This window comes from Aquila chrysaetos, chromosome 2 (assembly GCF_900496995.4).
Source record: "Aquila chrysaetos chrysaetos chromosome 2, bAquChr1.4, whole genome shotgun sequence".
NCBI lineage: Eukaryota > Metazoa > Chordata > Aves > Accipitriformes > Accipitridae > Aquila > Aquila chrysaetos.
Window position 1 is genome coordinate 45,407,303 of NC_044005.1, and position 18,358 is coordinate 45,425,660.

Below are 18,358 nucleotides of genomic sequence, written 5' to 3' on the forward strand. Positions count from 1 at the left end.
TGCTGGGCACCGTGGACAGGAGGTTCTCACCTTCCCTTTTGCAGATGTAGAACCACTGAGCAAGGGCGACAGCCCCAACACATCAAGGATTTGTTTTTAGAGGGAAAAAATGCTTTATTTTTTCCAGACAGAAAGTAAGTGGTACAGTCCGGTCTAGTCCTGCCCTCTGCCAAGGCCACAACCTTGACTGGGCAGAGATCAGGCATAGTACTGCAGATTGGCTTTTTTCTTTGCTTGAACCTCCAGGATTCCTTCCATGTAGTCCTCGTGGGTGAGCTCTGTAGCTCCACGGCGAAGGGCAATCATCCCCTGCCCAACGAGACAGTATTTAGAGAGGGCATGTGAGCATCACATCAGTTCAAAGTAATTATGCCATGCTAGCTTTCACAGTTCCCTCTGATCAGCGCTGGCTGCTGTAGAGGAATACTTACCGCTTCAACACACACAGCCTTGCACTGGGCTCCATTGAAATCGTCTGTGCAGCGAGCCAGTTCCTCATAGTTCACATCAGGGCTGACATGAGCAGCAGGGGAGGGGGAAAAAAAAGTCTGAGAACATGTACCAAATAATAGGAAAAGCAAGGTATGGAGCTTCCTTAAAACCCACCAGGGAGCTCTCAACAAAAGAGAGAGAGAGAGCACCAGCACCTACCACTCCACAGCCCTGAGGTACCATCACGAGTGACAAAAATAGCCCCAGAAGGCAATGCGTCTGCCATACCTGACGTTCATTTTGCGTGAATGGATCTGCATAATTCTGGCTCTGGCCTCTTCATTAGGCATCGGGAACTCAATCTTGCGATCTAATCGTCCAGAGCGGAGCAAAGCTGGGTCCAAGATATCAACCCGGTTGGTTGCAGCGATCACCTAAGTAGAAGTAGGGTCATCAGTCTGAGGCACCTGGAGGACAGGCCTCTCCTCCCCAAGGCTCCACCAAGCTTCTTCCCTGGGCATTGTTTTCCATCCCCTGCTACAGCACCCTGGACCTCAAGTAGCACACTCTGCTAGATCCCAACCTTGACTTGTGTGTTGGGCTGGAAACCGTCAAGTTGATTAAGCAGCTCCAGCATGGTCCTCTGCACCTCCCGATCACCAGCCTTCTCACTGTCAAACCTGAGGAGGAAACAAGGGTAAAACTGTCAGCGTGAACCTGACCACCCTGGCCCTATGTTTTTAATCACATAAAAAGACAGAATGACTGCAGCTCACACTCCTTGGCCAAGGTCTTCCAACCTCCTGCTTGAAATTACAGGAAGACCTACCTTGATGAGGACCATGACTAGAATAACCGTCAGCAGCAGCTAAGTCTAATTATGTCCTTACAGCTGAATGGGGCTAAAGGCCCAAGTAGTAAAGGAGGGTTATCAGAAAACAGTTTTATACAGCAGGAGACTGTCAGATAGATCCCAAGTCTCATGAACTTCGCTCATGAGCCCAAAGATTGTGGCAACTGCTATCTATCTGTGGTTGGCTTTATGCTCTGTTTCTGAATAGGCCACGCTTTAAGCTAGGCTTCCCTCACATGCACAGGCAGAGGAGGCTGCTAGGCAGCTCCCGAGAGCTTTACAACATGGCCCACACCTCACCTTTTAGTGCCAATGGCATCCAGTTCGTCAATAAAGATGATGGAAGGGGCTTTTTCCTTGGCTAGAGCGAAAGCATCACGTACCAGCTTAGCTCCATCACCAATGAACATCTGCACAAGTTGTGGACCCGCAAGCTTCAGGAACGTAGCCTGGGAAATGAAAGAGAATTCTATGCCTCGTTTCTCAATAGGGTCAGTTCTGGGTACTACAAGAAGCCCGTAACTAAAACAACCAACCAAGCAAGCAGACAAGAAAATCCCAGCCTTTGTAACACGAATTTGTATGTATGACCCCTCTCCCCTCAGAGGTGTTCTTTTTCACATACTGTTCTACAGCAGCACATGCTTTCAAAGGTTCCTTTTACCTTGGTCTGGGCAGCACATGCTCGAGCTAAAAGCGTCTTCCCTGTTCCTGGAGGCCCGTACATAAGGACTCCTTTGGGCGGCTGTATACCCAAGTTTTCAAATTTCTCCTTATGATTCATTGGCAGGACAATGGCCTCCACAAGCTACAGCAAAAGAAAAAGATTAATACATAAACCCCTTCTCCTCCATAGATCCAGGCTGCCTGCTTTGAGCTGAAGTTCAAACACTGTTGTCCTCAGTCACACCAGAAAGTAAACATAAAGTATCACCTCTTGGATTTGTTTATCCAGCCCCCCGATGTCACTGTACTGCTCTGTGGGTCTCTCATCCACCTCCATGGCTTTCACCCGTGAATCATATTCAGTAGGTAGAGTCTCCAGGATCAAGTAAGAGTCTTTGTTCACCCCCTGTAGACACAAGTCCTTTGCTTTTAACAGGCCCTTCAGATAGCAATTAATAAACACACAATCACAGATGATTCACTAGATCTCAAGGATGCAGGAATAACCAGCTTTGACATTGGCACTCATCAAATCACCACAGCTTGGCACAGTGGACAACGCCATAGCTAACCTAGCACATTCTGAAAAAGAGGGGTCCAACTTACTTACGATACAAAAGATTGGGTTTAGAAAGCTTACTGGGTGATATCTAAATTTTCAGCACCTAATTTATGTATAAAGAACACACCCCCCTAAACTACTTTTCTGTACTACAAACATGACTGAACCCATAATATCTTTTTGTTAAAATTTTAGTACAGAAATGGTCTTGGGGAAATCTGGAAATATTTTTCTCCTTTATAAAGGGCAAGATGTATGCAATTTTCTGGCCAACATCACATCCAACAGTCACAACAGCACCACTCACCACTAGGTCTCCAGGCTTCAACTTCTCGGCATCAACCAACCCAATAACAGGCAGGAAATACGTCTGTAGGAAAGAAATCAAAGTAAGCAAAACCAGCCATACTAGGAGAAGGTCCTTTTCAGCACTCCTCACCCCTAGCTGGGCACGTGGGTCTTACCTGGCGCGTAGAGGTCTTGATCACAGCACACTTGCCCTTTCTCTGGGAATCCAGGTCAATGTTTGCTCCATCCTCCTCCTGGTCATTGGGGTCAACATCCAGCAGCTGAAAACCAGAGAGAGAGATTTCATGACAATGTAACCAGGCTAGCAGGATGACCCCAGGATTAACACTTCTAAATTACATGCAGTAGGAGAAATAAAACTTCCCATCATCCATCATCAGCAGTAGAAACCTGAAAGCGTTAAAGCCCTCCTCTAAAAATTAATTTCTTCCTTTCCTCATGAAGCAGCACACGACAGCACATAGGAAGACACTATAAAGTTCAGAACAAAGCAGTCGCTAATAGCGTTGATTTCTCCTCCCATTACAGCAGCTCACATTAAACCTTAAATTCATTAAGTTTTAAAACACTAGTACAAACCAATCCCCTCTTTTTAAAAACAGGAAACTATCAGCATTTTTTTTGGCCTATCAGCAAAACTACTGACTTACAGAAAGAATGTGATGTAATAACAGAGCCACTGCTTTCCATTTGCTGTGTCACAAGTTTCAGAAAGCACATACCAAATCTCACATACCCAAGTCTAGACTAAGCGAGGCTGCGTGCATGCTCCGATGGCTATGTTATGTACAGATGAAGAGTAGCCAACACCTAAGGAATGACCCAGACAAGAAGCAGGAAAGTGACTTGCGCTTCCAGGTCACAAATAAAACCAACAGAAAAACCTGGAAGTCCTGGCTCTAGGAGCACCAGTAGTTTGAGAATATACCACGTCTCAAATTACCGATGCGTTCCCCGGCCCTTCTCCTTCCTGATATACATTACACACACTTCTCACATTGCTGCAGAAGAGCGCACCGCTCTGACCTCGATAACGTTGGAGACAAGATATGGCAGGGTTTTGTTCACTTTGATCTTCTCGCTGTTCTCTTTGATCTTGTCTTTCATGGCCTGAAGCTCATGGGTCACTCTCAGTACTTCGCTCTTCATGATCTGGAATCAGTACGCAGAAGAAAGAGATGGGAATAATATCAGAAGACTGAGGCAAGATAAAATTCATACATTATTCCAAAAGCAAACCAGTTATCAAAACTTAAGTCTGAGGAAACAGTGGGTATAAAGGGAAACGTAATACAAAAGGAGGAAAAGCCAGAAAGTTAGCCAAAACAGGTTAGGAATCAAGGCTACGCAGTCCATTCTGGTCTCCAACTAATCAATATGGCTAAGTAATTTCTTCGCAGTGTCACTGGATAACCTTAGCCTAATCAATGCATCAGCTTACAGGGTTGCAATATGACCTAGATAAGGATGTGACCTAGATAAGGTAACTGTGTTTTGCTTTTTATTTTTTAATATATACAGATACATAGGTACCTCGATATACACACACGTGCGCATATCTACATGCATCCATATACACTCACCTGTTTTAAAGTTATATTTTGCTGGGTTTAGAGAAGAATTGTGTTCCAGCACACAATTCAAGGAGAAACACAAAGCCCCGCACCTGGGAAGGAAGAGCGCCTTGCAGTGACACAGGCTGGCGACTGGCTGGTTGGGGACCAGCTCTGCAGAAAGGGACCTGGGGGTCTCCATGGACAGTAAAGTCAGCAGCAGCCAGCAACGTGCCCCGACAGCAAGGGCTGTACTAACAGGAGTGTAGCCAGTAGATGGAGTAAAGTGATCAGCCCCCTTTAGTCAACACTAGTTAGACCCTATCTGGAGCAGTCTGTCCCATTTTGGGCTCCCCCATACAGCAAAGACATTGATAAACCGGACTGAGTTCAGCACAGGGCTGCCAAGACGGCCAGGGGGCTGGAGCATGGGCGCTGTGAGAAGCAGCTGAGGGACGTGGGCTTGTTCAGCCGGAGAACTACTGGGGAAGGTATCAAGTCGACAGAACCGGACACTTCACAGCAGCGCACGGTGGGCGGATGAGACCACAAAGACTGAAACAAAAGAGGTTCAGCCTGTGTGTAAAGGGAATCTTTATCCTCACGAGGACAGCCAAGCAGTGGCACAGAACGCCCAGAGAAGTGGTGCGATCTCTGTCTTTAGAGGCCTTCAGAATCCAACCGGATAAAGCCCTGAGCAGCTGGGGTTACGGCCGACCCTGCTTTGAGCAGGAGACTGCACTAGAGATCTTCTCAAGCCCCTTCCAACCTGAGTCACTCGATGATCCTACCTGACCCAGGCCACGGAACGGGCTTTTCCCTCCCCTGTGCCTACGAGAGCTGGGAGGACTTACGTACCTTTACCTAAAACATCCGAGGCTCTGCAGAACAACCGTCCCCTCAGCTTCCTCGGGTCCTTGCTCTTCCAGCACTTCTTTCCCTACCTTCGAGGCTTAACTCTACTCCTCAACCCACCGCTCCCCGCCTAGTTAACCGCATCTTATTTTTCACCGCCCTCGTCTCTGCCCCCACGGCTGGGCTAAGCCCGCCCCGCCCCGAGCACCGCCAGCCCAGGGCTCCCGAGGGGCGGCCCCGCCGCAGGCAGACGGCCCGGCCCCGGCCCCGCTCCCCGGCCGCTACCTTGATCTCGCTGTCGAGGAGACGCGTGCGCTGCACGATCTCCTCCGTGGACATCTTCAGGACCTCCTCGCCGACGCCGTCCTGCGGGGGCACAACGGCAGCGTCACCCCCTCGGCCCGACCCCCGCCTCACCCCGGCTCCCGCCGCCGCGCCCCCGGCCCCTCACCTCGGACTCATCCCACACCGACGCCATCTTTCCCCCAGCCAGCCGGCCAGCGCACAAGGCGGCGGATTCCGGGCGGCAGATTCCACCCTCCTCGCCCCGGGAACAAGGCGGGAGGCAACGGGACGAGGCTGCTCGGGGCGGGGGGGGGGGGGGGGGAGCTCCGCGACCCCTCTTTTCTTCCTCGTTGTCCCGCCGCGGACCCCTCCGCTCCCCCCGGACAGCGCGGCCCGACGGATCCGCCGAATCTGCCGGCGGGCGGTAGCGAGGGGAAGAAAGCGCCGCGCCGGTCACGTGCCACCGGCCAAATCTGCTGAGTGATGGCCCGGCCGCCATCTTAGTGCGGGGCAGGGGCGGAGCGGGCACCGGGCGCTGCTGCCCCCCCCCCCCCCCCCCCATTCCACCCCCCCCCCCACCACCACCCTCGCCCCAGCGAGAGTTGAGCCCGGTCGCGGCGGCAGTCGGGGAAACTCTCCCGGCGATACCCTTTATTACAGCCAGTGCCCGTACAGAGGGAGCGAGGAAGCGGGGCCGGACCGAGGACGCCCCCGCCGCCCACCCGAGCCCCGCGGCATCGCCTGAAGGGCCCCCCCCCCCCCGCCGCCCCTTCCCGGGAACGATGAGGTTCCCCCAGCAGTCCCGACGGCGCAGGCCGAGCCCCACGGGCGGGTCAGACGTAGCCGGGCTTCACCGACAAGCGGCGGCAGTTGGGGCAGCCCCGGGTCCCGTTGGTCTGGAGGCACCTGCAAAGGGAGGAGGTGGGTTGCGGGGGGGGCCCTGCGGCCGGAGGCGCCCCCAGGGCCGCTCCCAGGGCTGTGCTGTGGGCGGTCAGCCACATAATAACACAGGGAAAAACGTCCCTCCCGTCACGGGCAAGGATTTCATCTCTTCTTTTTTTTTTTTTTTTTTTTTTTTTTTTCCACCCGTTCCGCGGAGGCGCTTCAGCGCGTTCCTCTACAAGAGTAGGTTCCTGTACTGCCGGAGACAAATCCGCAGAGCTCGCGGGGCACCTCTGGCTGCCGAGTACTTGGATCCTGGTTTTGGTGTCATGGCGAGGCTGCGATTTTAAATTCTCAATTTTCAGAACTAAGTGTTTTCGTTACACTCGCATTTCTTCTAAAAATAAAACGGGGGTACGGCTAACTTCTTTCGTGGCAGTAGCACAATAACAGACTGAACACCACCTTCACCTGAGTGTACCTCTCGACAAGAGAGACAGTGGGGGGATTCAGGGGAAAAAAATCCAAACTGCCCCTGGGAGTGAAGAACTGATTCCCCAAGAGGAATTAAATGAGAACCTGTGAACTGGGCTAAGCACCTACAAGGTGAGGACGCGGGTGAACAATCAGTTAGGGGACAGAAGTGGGAGTGGGATGGATATTATGGCTAAATCTCACCCTCCAAGGCCATGGGATTCACAACGCTGCAATGGGATCCTGCGGGGCACAGGTAAGCAGGACAAAGACCTGGGGAACAGCATGCACAGGACTGTCCTGCTCTGGGCACGAACAGCTCTTTCCTATGACTAATGTCACGACAAGGAACTTTAGTACTTCCAGCTCATTACTTTAAGTGGAAGAAGTGGGAGCAAGGCAGCGCCTGGAGCTGGTTGTTCTTCTCCCCAATGGACTCTCCACACATGCCACAGTACAGCTCCATCTCCTCCACGCATTCATGGAACTTCACTACATGGTCACGCAGTTCTCGCTGCTGCCCCTTCGTGCGATAGATCCTTTCGCAAAGGCAGTGGAGCTTCAGCAGGCCAAGCTGCACGTGAAGGGCAAAAACATAAGAAAAGTGAACAAGAAGGTGAAGACAGACCAGTAACAGGAGTGGAAACCACTACAGCCCCATCAGCCGGCTAGAGAAACATCGGCACAGAAAGCCGCCCGAGGGACAGCATCAATCATAAGGACATTTAGTCTCTCGGCACTTCCTGCAACTAACCCTACTTCTTTGTATCACAAAAGGGGACACCAGGTTTGAGGGACTCCGCAGCTCTTTCATCAGGATGGTTTTCCTGAGCTAGCCATCACATACACCGTATTATTTCACTTCCCTTTACCTCCAGCCAGCACAGAGTTCAGCTGCTGCTCAGGGCAATAATGTTTTTCAAGAAAAGACCCCTAATCCTCTAGCTCTCTGCTTGTTTCATACCCCATTTTTACTGCTTCCCATTCCCCTTTGTTTATCCCACTGTGACTCCTCCCTCACTTTTCAGACTTGCACACTGATAGATCATATGTGCAACTGCCCACAACTAAACATTTCACAACAAAGCAAGACCCCAAGCATCAGCTGATTAACACGGACATGTTAACAAGCAATAACAAGTCTGGATACTTCAACGCTTGGCTTCTTAAGTTGCCTGATAGAAGACTACAGACAGTGCTGAAGAGAAGCTGTAGGATCCTACCTTGTTCCCTAGTCCCTCTGCCAGCTCCTGTGCCTTTTCAATGCTTTCCAGAGCCTGTGAACGGAGAGCATGCGTCATCAGTTCTCAGTCTGATATATCAAAACCAGACTTGTGTGAATGCCCTACGGGAATTATTAAAAAAAAGAGGTGATGAGGTACCGAGTAGAATTTGGATAAACAAGCATCACTGCAACTCTGGAGATGCAAGATAGCTGTCTGGCAGATTTCCCTCCTCTCCCAAAAGTTCATCCAGAAAAAAAGCTTGGTTTCTGAAAGACCACAAGTAATCCAAGAGCTACGTTTCTGTTCCAGCCACACAGTGCAAAGTAGGGGCATGGTGTTGGCAGAGGCTGGTGTTTCCAAGCAGAGAGAATACAGACTTACTTAAACTCAGTCACACATGCTCATTGGGGTTGTGATGAAGCACAAGCAAAGCAAGCCTTTTCCCCATCCTACCCTACAGGCTCTATAATTGTTGGGCAACTCTAATTTCACTTGTATAAAAGGGGAGGAAAGGGATCAGCACCACCAACACACCACGCTCTTCCATTTTTTCCCTGCTATTCATATATCCACTTTGTCCTACTTACGCATGGTGTGATGTAGGAGTGAGTGTACTGCTATCTGTCTTTTTCAATCTGAAGGAAAGCATTTAGCATAGCAGCTGTTATACCAAACGAGTCCCTACTTTACCCTAGATGCCACAGTGTTCCTCACTGTTCTGATCATCAGTCTCTGTTTTCCAGAACTATTGAGATCTGCTTCGGATTTGTCCAAGGGGAAGAAGAGGTCTCCCTTGTGATGCAGTAGTTTTCAGGAAGAACATTATAAAATTTCTACCCTATAATTTGGCATTACTGCTATTCTGGGAGAAGAGGACCAGATGAGATGAAAGAATGCACTTTGAATGCAGAGATGGTGGCATTAGACCTGTAGTGGCAGCCACAGCCTGGGATAAGGAACTTGTAGAAGGGGGAAGCAGGAGCTGAAGGCTAGCAGATAGAACATAACTGAGAGCTGTGCCTACTAAGAGTGACTGTGTACTGGAAACCCCTGAAATTAATGACTGGGACTAAGAATCAAAGTGAGGCATGTGGGCTGGGGGAAGACACGCTGAGAAATCCAGGGGACAGTTTGTCGTGGACAGGAATATGAGACTGCACAAGAGTTTGGGCAAGCAGGCTGGGACAGCAGCCTGGGAGGATCTGCAATACCATTGCCTACATGCCAATAAAAGGAAATAGACTAACTGGCCGAGGAGACCGGGAAGATGGAGGAACCTAGGACAACAGGGAATCTGCAAGTAAAAAGTTAGCAAAGTGATTTATTAGGTAACTGATATTGGGATGAGTAGCATGAGAAATGGAAACTGGGACTGGCAAGTTGAAGAACAGGCTTGGGTGAGTATTCAGGGCTGTGACATTTGAGGAGGTCACATCTGGGGCAATGGGCATAAGGTGCCTGACCCACCAGGGCAGACATTCCCTCCAATGCCTGGAACAGAATACAAGACTCATCTATTCATTCTCTTCTTTTGTGGGTTTTGGTGAGATCAGGACTCTGTGCAGAGCCCTCACCAGGCTCTCAAGTGAGAGCTGTTTGTGATATCAGAGGGTGGTGATGGCTGGAGGTGGGACCAGTGGATGTAGGGGTTTGATGAGTACTCTGAATATTCTGTTATGTAGAGGCCTACCTGCTGTGTCCTGTCCCATTCTTCTGAATGTGAGATATGAGGCTGGGAAGGGATTACACTGAGCAAAGTTTCTAACTACACGGTTTCTTCTTCCATTGCAAACATAGTGTTTACTTACTGAGATTGCAAGGTGTATCTTACCCAACTGATTCCCTCCTGTAGGCAACGTGGATGCTGACAGCACCTTGATCTTGTCTTTTCTGACAGACACATACCTGATTTCCTAATAGCTGGGATGCTTCATTTGAGCTAAATTTTTTTGTCTCTCATGAGAGTGGTAGGAGTGAATCTTCATCATATCTACGCCCAAACCAGCATCCTGATGTGGCACTGTGCAGGCACTCCAGGTTGTTCAGCACTAGTTCAAGGCTAACCGTTGAGCATCTCATTCTGCAGCCCAGTAGTGTTCCTGCAGTGCAATCTGCTGCATCTAGCGCAATCCGGATTTTAACACACATACATTGCCTAAGCATTTTCAAAATAAGGAACGTTGCCCCCTTGTACTACACTGACTGGTTGTCTATTCCCAAATGATTTCCTGCTCTCATTTCTCTGTTTCACATCGCAGTTTATGTACCCTCAGAGTTTCTCTAGGAACTGGATGCCACGTTTGTCTGCAAAGCACATGGTGGAGCTGTAGAGCTGTCTAAGCATCATCACTATCACAACAATGAGCTTAGTCATATAGCTAAAAAGTAGGCAGTGGAATCTATTTCAGAGCATAAGCATAAGCTGATTGCCTACAATGGTGGGAGTAGGCTTCCTTCCCTCAGTGCTGGTTTCTCAGTGTAGTGCTTAAAGGTAATCAGGACTGACTAATGAGACAATTCCGCAAGTCAGCAGTCTGACTCAGAATAGATGTTCACACTGTTACCAACAAATTCCTGGCTGAGAGAGACCATTCGGAGAAACGTAACTGTACAAGCAACAGACCCTGTTGGTAGAACCAAGGGGTACAGGTCTCTATTGCACTTTGACGGGCATACGGTTCAGAAAAAGGCTGTATGCTCTAATCTTGTCTAACAAACTTCTGTAGAAACAAGTTTGTAACTGACCTTGTCCAGCTCCTTCTGGATCATCCAGCACTTAGTCACTCCTAGCAGCACCTGGATCAGGCCCAGGCGGTTTCCAATCTCTGTCATGATGCTCATGGAGGAATCATACCGAGGAAAGGCTGTCTGCAGAAGCAGGGAGGAAAACACATGTCTTGCTATGGCCGGCTTTTCACACCCTCTTGCTATCCCCTCTGTCCTTCCTGGCAGGAGAGTGCTGTACCTGCACGTCTTTGCGACTGCGATGGATATCTGCAAAGCACAGCAGACACAGCGCTTGCAGAGGCCGGTCACCATGCTGCAGGGCAATCTTCATGGACTCCTGAAAGAAATTGTCTTTGGTCAGTAAAAGAGCTTGCTCCTGCTTCAAAACAGCAGGGCTGGGACTGCGCACTCCAGCCACTGAAAGGTCAGCTCCAAAGAAATGGCAGAATCTTTTTAAGTCACGTAAAATCTCGTTCACATGTTCCCAACCCAGGGCCATTCATAGACCCAAAATTTTGAGGCCCCCTGGGCTACTGAAACCACAGCTCTAAGACCAGGAGGCAGCAGGAACATCTAGAATAAAGCGTGAATGCCATGGTATCTCTTTTCCTCCCAGTCCTTTAGGCAAGATCCCCTTGCAGAGGCCTCTGCAGACAGCCCTGCGTCTGCCTGCACCCTATACCTCACAGCAGTCCATAGCATCTGCCAAGCGCCCCAGCTTCCGATAGGCCACTGCCATGTGATACTGGCTCATTGCACGGTACTTCAAGCTCCAGCCCTTTCCATAATCATTCACCAGCTCAGCTGCTTTACAAGGGAAGAACAAGGCTTTCTCGTAGTCCTGTAAGGCAGACAGACAGAGAGCAGTTACAGCAAAAATAAAGCAAAGGAAGACAAAAAAAAAAAAAAAAAAAGGCTGTATTTCACTAGATGTTTTCACTGGGTATCAAACTGTGGAAGGTGGAATTGCCATATACTGAATTCATATTACTCTCTGGGTTCAGGACACTGGGGCAAATGAATTTTATATAGTATGCCATCAACTTTACTCTGCAGGAACCATTTACCATCCTCTATAACCACAGGCTGAAAATTTTCTCTGCTCTTAGATCATCTCTGCTTTCAATATCTACATGGAGCCCTCGTGTTCTCCATGTGGTGAGTCAGGATCTTCAAGAGGCTGGTTATCCATCATTGCAGGAAACAGGAACAAAGAATCATGGCCTCACCAAATCCACAATAAGTAATAATATAACACATTTTCATTTTTAAGCATTTTTCTGCATTAAAAGTGTTTTAGAAAGAAATCTAATTTTACAATAAGTACATAAAACTATTATCTAAATATCTAACCTCATTCTCAAGTAAGTTACATGAGACTGCAGAAATGAAAAAGTCCTCTTACTTTTTAATTCTCCAAGATGCACAAAGGAAACCACAAGTTTTAAAATTTCTTTTCTCCCTTCTTATTTCATACCTTAAAAGTATCCAGCACAATGTTCTTTTCTTTATTTTTGGTATTATGAGGGAAGTTTACTGATAGTTTTCAACACTTTGGTTGGTAAGTCTTCCATTAGTGACAAAACCCAAGACTTTGTGAGGAAAACCTATTTGTTGCTGTTTATAATAGAAGTTAGAACTGGCAAATCACCCCATCCTCAGTTCCTCCCTGTTTTTGCTCATATAAATAGCTATTTGCCTGCGATAGTGGCAGAAATAGAGAATCCATGAGTTCTGGCTGCCAGCCCTGTGCGCAGACAGTACCTCCTCTGATGTGATCTTCTTTGAAGCTACGTTTGATCTTTTCAATACACAGGAATATTCACAGCTGCTTCTGCTGTGCTATATAAACATTACACTAATCCTCCAAACCTTACTGTGAAGGAGAGTACTCAGTGATGATTTTACAAAGAAGAGATTTTAGCTTACAACGCTCTCTCAGTACTTCACTTCCTATAGCAAAGAAATAAGCTGAAATTCACACCATTTCCAATTCTTTCCTGAAGCCATGAGACAACCACCCTTCCGTCCCGTAGGTTACCGCACCTTTATCTGGGCGTAGAAGTTCCCGAGGCTGCAGCAGACTCGACACTCCAGCATCTTGTCATCGTTGTTGTGTGCATAGCGTAAAGCTTTCTCAAAGCACTCCAAAGCCTTCTGGAAAATGCTGAGGCCCAAGAAGGCATTGCCCATGCTGAGGCTCACCTGGCCATTCAGCTGCAGGCTCACAGTGGTACCCTGCATGTTCAGGCACGTCTTACAGTAAGAGATTGTTTTCTGGAATTCACAGAGTTTCTCATTGCTGCGAGCCAGGTTTAGGTAGCTCTCTGTAAGGAAATCCGGGTCTTCCAGCTCCCGTGCTGTGTCAATCTGTACCACTGCAAACTTTAAGTAGAAAAGACAGTGTTTATAAAAGTGTGTAATTTAATTAAATACAGCTCAAACACCCACAGAGTAGCACCCTGTACTGGACAACTGGCTCATCTCCGAGCGGTCCAGCAGCCCAGACCGAGAACCGTCCTATACATTGAGCAGTTTATCTGGTGGTTTAAAAGGCCTATGAGCAGTCTGAAGAAACCTCTCCACACAGTCTCTGGGGCAAGGAAAATGAACTAGGCTGGCAGTTAGTGGGGGAAAAAAAAAAAAAAAGCTGTTAAATGGCCCTAAAGAGAATTAGGTGAAACAGGAAACATCCGACACAATGCAGCTCAGTTTTCTTTCACTAAGTTTAATTTATTCCACTTTCTCTGGAATTCTTAAGATATTAAAGTACTCTATTAATAAAAGAAAGTAAGCAAGCTCCTTCTTTCATCAATGTTTTACTAACAAATGGCAGTCCTGACAGTTTTTATTCTATAACCTTCAGGATTCATTGCATACAGTTCTCTTAAATGATCTGAAGTCTTTTTCTTTTAGACTGCAAACTCTTCTGAGCAGTGACTCTTTTGTGTTTTGTGATGAACCAAGCACACTGCTGGCTTGAATTAATACCAGTGGCAAAGGTAAATATCTAGCAATTTTCTCAGTATGTGTTTTCATTAGGGATTATCAGTTAGGTTTATGGATAACAATTCCCAAGGGCACCAATTACTTCCTTTTTGTATAGTAGCAACACATAATAATTTAAGCTACCAGAACATTTCACATTCTTCACAAAATTAAAAAAAAAACAAACACAAAACCCAACCATAAATTGCGTATGTTTGGGTATATATGTTCTCAGGTTCCTTAGCACTTTAGGAAAGCTGCTATGTGGACCCAGTAATGCGCATTAGCTCATGCTTCCCCACATTCCCTTACCTTTGTACAAGTTCTTCATTATTTCCTGATTGCCACAGCCTCTTTCCTTGGTGTGAAGTAATTTTCCTCTCCAAAAGAGATTGAGCATCATAACCCTTCTTAAATCACAGTTAATTTCATGCCTTTAATTCTGACACCTCTTCTCCTGTTATTTCCTCTCTCAACAGTTTATTGCTAAAGTTCTCCTTCCTCTGTCTTTGATCACTCGTGGTGTAAAATCTTCAGTTTGACTGAAGCCATTTTTCCTTCCTAATACTGGGAAGACCTAGAATTCACATACTCTGATCCCACTTTCTGCTCCCTTCTCAGGTAACGAGTTACCATTCAGGTATACTGAGCTCACTCCTTTGCCTGTTTCTTGTTTTCTGTGAAGCCTTCAAGTATTTCTTTCAGGTAGCCACATCTTACCTTTTTTGCTTCTCTCTTCCCTAACCAGTCTGTTGTTTCTGCCACCACCCAATTCCACATCACTTATCAGAATTGTTTTTCTTCAAATGTTTTCCAAGTGTATTAATACCGCTCTTTTCTTGTTCATCCTAAGTATTTGGTTTTAAGATAGGGCTTTGACACGTGCATGGGTTTACTAGTAAGATATCCCCCACCCCCTTCTAAACAGAGCTACCAAAAACTTTTCAATGAGATGTGGGCACCCCCTTCCCATTTTGTGCTAAGTGCTGAATGTTTACCAGTCTAGTAAGAGGCAACCAAAAACATCAGGACAAGAATATCAAGGCCCTTCAGCAAGACCCTATTTCAGGCTGGGATAGTTTCTTAGGACTGTTACAACATCCTCTTGCCTTGTCTTCCAGATTCCTGAGTCACCCTCCCAAACACTGCCTGCTGCTCTCTGTATGCATCCTGTTGCTTCTCAGATCTACACATCAGCTTCTTTTTGTTCATTTAATCAAACATGTTTATCCTCATGCTTTTGCAATGTAATTTCAGCTTCTTTTTACTACTCTTTCATCAAGCCCAGTATCCTTCCTTCTATGCTGCCCTGACAACTGGGAGCCCCTCTCTGACCATAACTGTCAGACCCCTCCTGGAACACGTCTCAATCCCCCTGCCAAAAAAGCATCCTCTTTCCTCTCTTAATCAGCCCCCTTGCAAACAAATAATTGTAATAAGAACCAATGTAAGATCTATATTAGATATCAAACAGCAGCTGAACAAGATAACAGACTTCTCCACAAGACTGCTGCTTATTCTACAGAATCCACTTGGAAATCTCTTTTCACACTGACATACACACTGTAAACAGCTTTAAGTGGAGCAAAGGCACTGTTTTCATACCTTTTCCTGAGGCCTGATAACATGGTGTGCCTGTATGTGGGGAATAAATCAAGAAAGGTCCCCATGATTAACTGGAGAGCCTCAATAACCTGGGAATCCTGAGGGACCAGACCCAGTGAAAAGTAGCATTCTGTGTATTTTGTGGGCTGGAGCTATTGGTCAACGCAGTGATTATGGCAGCCCGCAATATGCACTCAATAGCTGGTACGTTCTACTATATACAAAACAAAACCCCCGATTTCACATTCTAATCTCCAGCCACTCTCCGTAGTGGGTGCGACACAATGGCATGCATGCATCTCCAGTTCACCTTACCTTCAGCATATCTTTGTATCTGCCCATCTCTGCATGAGCAGTGATGAGGCAACCCAAAACCCGAAACCTGCCAGCAGGATCCGCAGACTTCTCCAAAACCCTCATCCAGACTCGCAGGGCCTTTTCGGTCTGATTAGACTGGTAAAGATGGAGTCCTTTCTCTATTTGTTGCTTTGTCTGGTCCTGACCCATCTCCCATGCATTAAAAAGCCTCATACACTAACCTCTAAGGACAGCAAAAAGGAACTGCACAGATGAGAACACAACATAAAATGCCCTAACAGAGGAGGGCGGGTTGTGTGCTCAGAAGGCTTGGAGCCATAAAAGCCCAGCCATGTCAGGGGGCTGGAGCTGTGGTAGGCAATGGCAAGAAGTGGTTGCTCAGCACTGAAGGTAGAATCCCAAATCCCCTAGGCAAACGTCTCGCTCGCTAGGACTCCATCAGCGCATTCGCCCGTCCAACCCCATAAACAAAGAGGAAAAGCACAACGGGGAGAGAAAGAGAAAAATCTCAGGCGACAGGAGTGAAACTCAATCTGAGCAGCCCGTGCTGGTCTCCTCCGCATTGGCTACAGCTGCGCCTGCCAGTCCTCGGCTCACATGGCTCCCAGGAATGCTAGTCAGGCTCCCTGGCTCCCAAGGTCACGGCGAGCCAACTGCCCACCCCTGCCCGCCGGTATGCAGCTTATTAATACCTCGGGGAGAGACAATCAGCTGCAGTCACAGGGATGGCTCCGTCGTCTCTTTCCTCTCTCTCTAGCCATCACCTTTTACAAGCGCTGGTGGTGGTGGGCTAGCCTGGGAGGTAGCAGCCTCAGCTAGGGGTAGTAGCTTTAGGAACAATACATGCCTTAAAAAAGTAAGGTATGAACTAGAAGGCTCCAGCACGTACACACGTGCAGTATTATACTTGCGACAACATGCCCGATACTTGCCAGGCACAAATTCAGCCTCCCTTTTGAGGGCCTCAGCTGACAATATGGACTGTTTCTGTGGACAACGGTCAGCTCTGTCACAGATTTGCTGCAAATACGGCACTGACTTCTTAATTTCAGGGTCAATAAGCAGCTAACCATCCTGAAAAACTTTGTTCGTGACCGACTGTTGCTCACGGCCATCAGATACCCGTGACAGTCCTCTAAGAGTTTGCAACAGAAGTTGTCAAAGACACTGCTGAAGTCCTGCATCCGAAACCTGCTCATCTTTTACGACGAATGACAATAACGACCCAAAGCAACAGATTTCTGCTCCTTCAGATTGCATAAGAGAATTGTCAGCCCAATTAGAATATAGCTTTAACACTCCTACACACCTCTAGGAGTCAAGTTTCATACCCCCATTGATGTGCTGCATTTTTAATGGGCCCAGTCTCGGTTATCTCTAGATTTACTCTGTCCTTCATAAGAAGAGATACCAAACTTGCAGGGGGAGGAGGGGGCGTGGAATGCCTCAGGGAAGTCTAACGTTTTTCAGATACACAAGTCCCAGACACCTGTTTTGGGATCATTTTACAGGCCAAAGAAATTGCAATTCAGAGTTTTAACAACAGACCCACGTGCAGAAGCAGGCATGTCTCCGGCTGCCTCCCTGCTTCTGTGTGAATTTGGTGGCAGTTCTTCCCCAAACAAAGGTAAATACCAACAGAATCATCTCATGGGCCACCAGTTGGACCATCCAGGCCTGTGTCATGGCTGCCTAAGGAAACACAAACCCAAGGGAGCCTTCCTGAGGTAACATCCCTAAGGAAAGCACGACACAAAAGAATAAGGAACCACAATCTACCCAGAGGCTTTACATCATAGCAGTCATGATCTTAAGAGATTCCATCCATGCCTTTATCTAGAATTTCCTCAGAAAAATATTTTTAAAAGGAAAAGCATTTTAAATGGTAGAAAAGTCTTGCTACAATCAGACTGGTTCTCTTTTGGGAGCTTATATACTCTATTATATATAAAATATTTAAGTTAGCATTTTTTTCAGAGCGGTAATGCGCTAGATGATGTTTCAGCATAGACTCTGAGTACTCTCAAACTCTGGAATTAGAAACTGGAAAAAACTACAGAAGGCTGAAGAAAAATTAACGCTGAGGCACAGCTGGTTACTGTGCAAAAATCACTTCAGCAACACTGTTAAAATTATTATCTAGGTTCTTTATAGATTTTAATTCTGATTCAGAATTAAGAAAGTTTCTCCTCCCTACACTAATTCTTATATGTCTCTCTGAAGATGGGTGGTGGGATGGACATAAGATGCAGAAGACCGATCCCCATCGAAAGCACTGATAATGGTGAGGCCATCAGATTTCTGGATTTGGAGAAGAGGCCAGGGACAGCAACCATTGGAGTCTGCTACATGAAAGAATCAAGCCAGGACTCAAGAAAGGGGAAAACAAAAATCATATCATTCTTTGCTGGAGCAGACTACTTTGCAAAATTAGCCTTCCACAAGTAACCTGCCTGTAACTCAAACTTATCCTGATGCTTTTGGACCACTTCACCAAAGCACCGCTCCCCTCAATATTCACTCTCATATCCCACAAAGAATAGGCAAAGTGAGAAGAGGATGCCTTGCATTCTGACAAAGCCCATCTAACAGGAGGGAAATGATCTGTCCTGCATTTTGTTGA

At 47.3% G+C, this 18,358-nt stretch overlaps 3 protein-coding genes across 4 annotated transcripts in view; all 3 read right to left on the reverse strand.

Moving 5' to 3' along the window:
* Positions 1-89: 89 nt before the first annotated feature.
* PSMC3 (proteasome 26S subunit, ATPase 3) lies at positions 90-6,029 on the reverse strand. The gene is made up of 12 exons (XM_030035034.2): positions 5,682-6,029; positions 5,516-5,596; positions 3,849-3,974; positions 2,978-3,082; positions 2,821-2,883; positions 2,220-2,357; positions 1,950-2,093; positions 1,586-1,734; positions 1,016-1,112; positions 721-866; positions 432-513; positions 90-309 (listed from the first exon to the last, which is right to left on the reverse strand). The coding sequence occupies exons 1-12, from the start codon at positions 6,012-6,014 to the stop codon at positions 199-201; spliced, it is 1,575 nt and encodes a 524-aa protein (XP_029890894.1). The 5' UTR covers positions 6,015-6,029; the 3' UTR covers positions 90-198.
* A 100-nt stretch (positions 6,030-6,129) lies between these two features.
* On the reverse strand, positions 6,130-16,864 carry RAPSN (receptor associated protein of the synapse). 2 transcript variants are annotated; one of them, XM_030035235.2, is made up of 9 exons: positions 15,733-16,864; positions 12,871-13,209; positions 11,507-11,665; positions 11,063-11,161; positions 10,843-10,965; positions 9,430-9,588; positions 8,095-8,148; positions 7,246-7,445; positions 6,130-6,421 (listed from the first exon to the last, which is right to left on the reverse strand). In XM_030035235.2, the coding sequence occupies exons 1-9, from the start codon at positions 15,946-15,948 to the stop codon at positions 6,349-6,351; spliced, it is 1,422 nt and encodes a 473-aa protein (XP_029891095.1). In that variant the 5' UTR covers positions 15,949-16,864; the 3' UTR covers positions 6,130-6,348. The 2 variants fall into 2 exon arrangements, with proteins under 2 accessions (XP_029891095.1, XP_029891105.1); XM_030035245.2 differs by lacking the exon at positions 9,430-9,588 and having other exon boundaries at positions 15,733-16,860.
* CELF1 (CUGBP Elav-like family member 1) overlaps positions 13,097-18,358 on the reverse strand; it is a 72,995-nt gene continuing 67,733 nt past the window's right edge. The window contains exon 15 of the transcript XR_003926307.2: positions 13,097-13,209. The gene's annotated coding sequence lies outside the window, so the exon portion shown is untranslated. The remainder of the gene's footprint in view (positions 13,210-18,358) is intronic.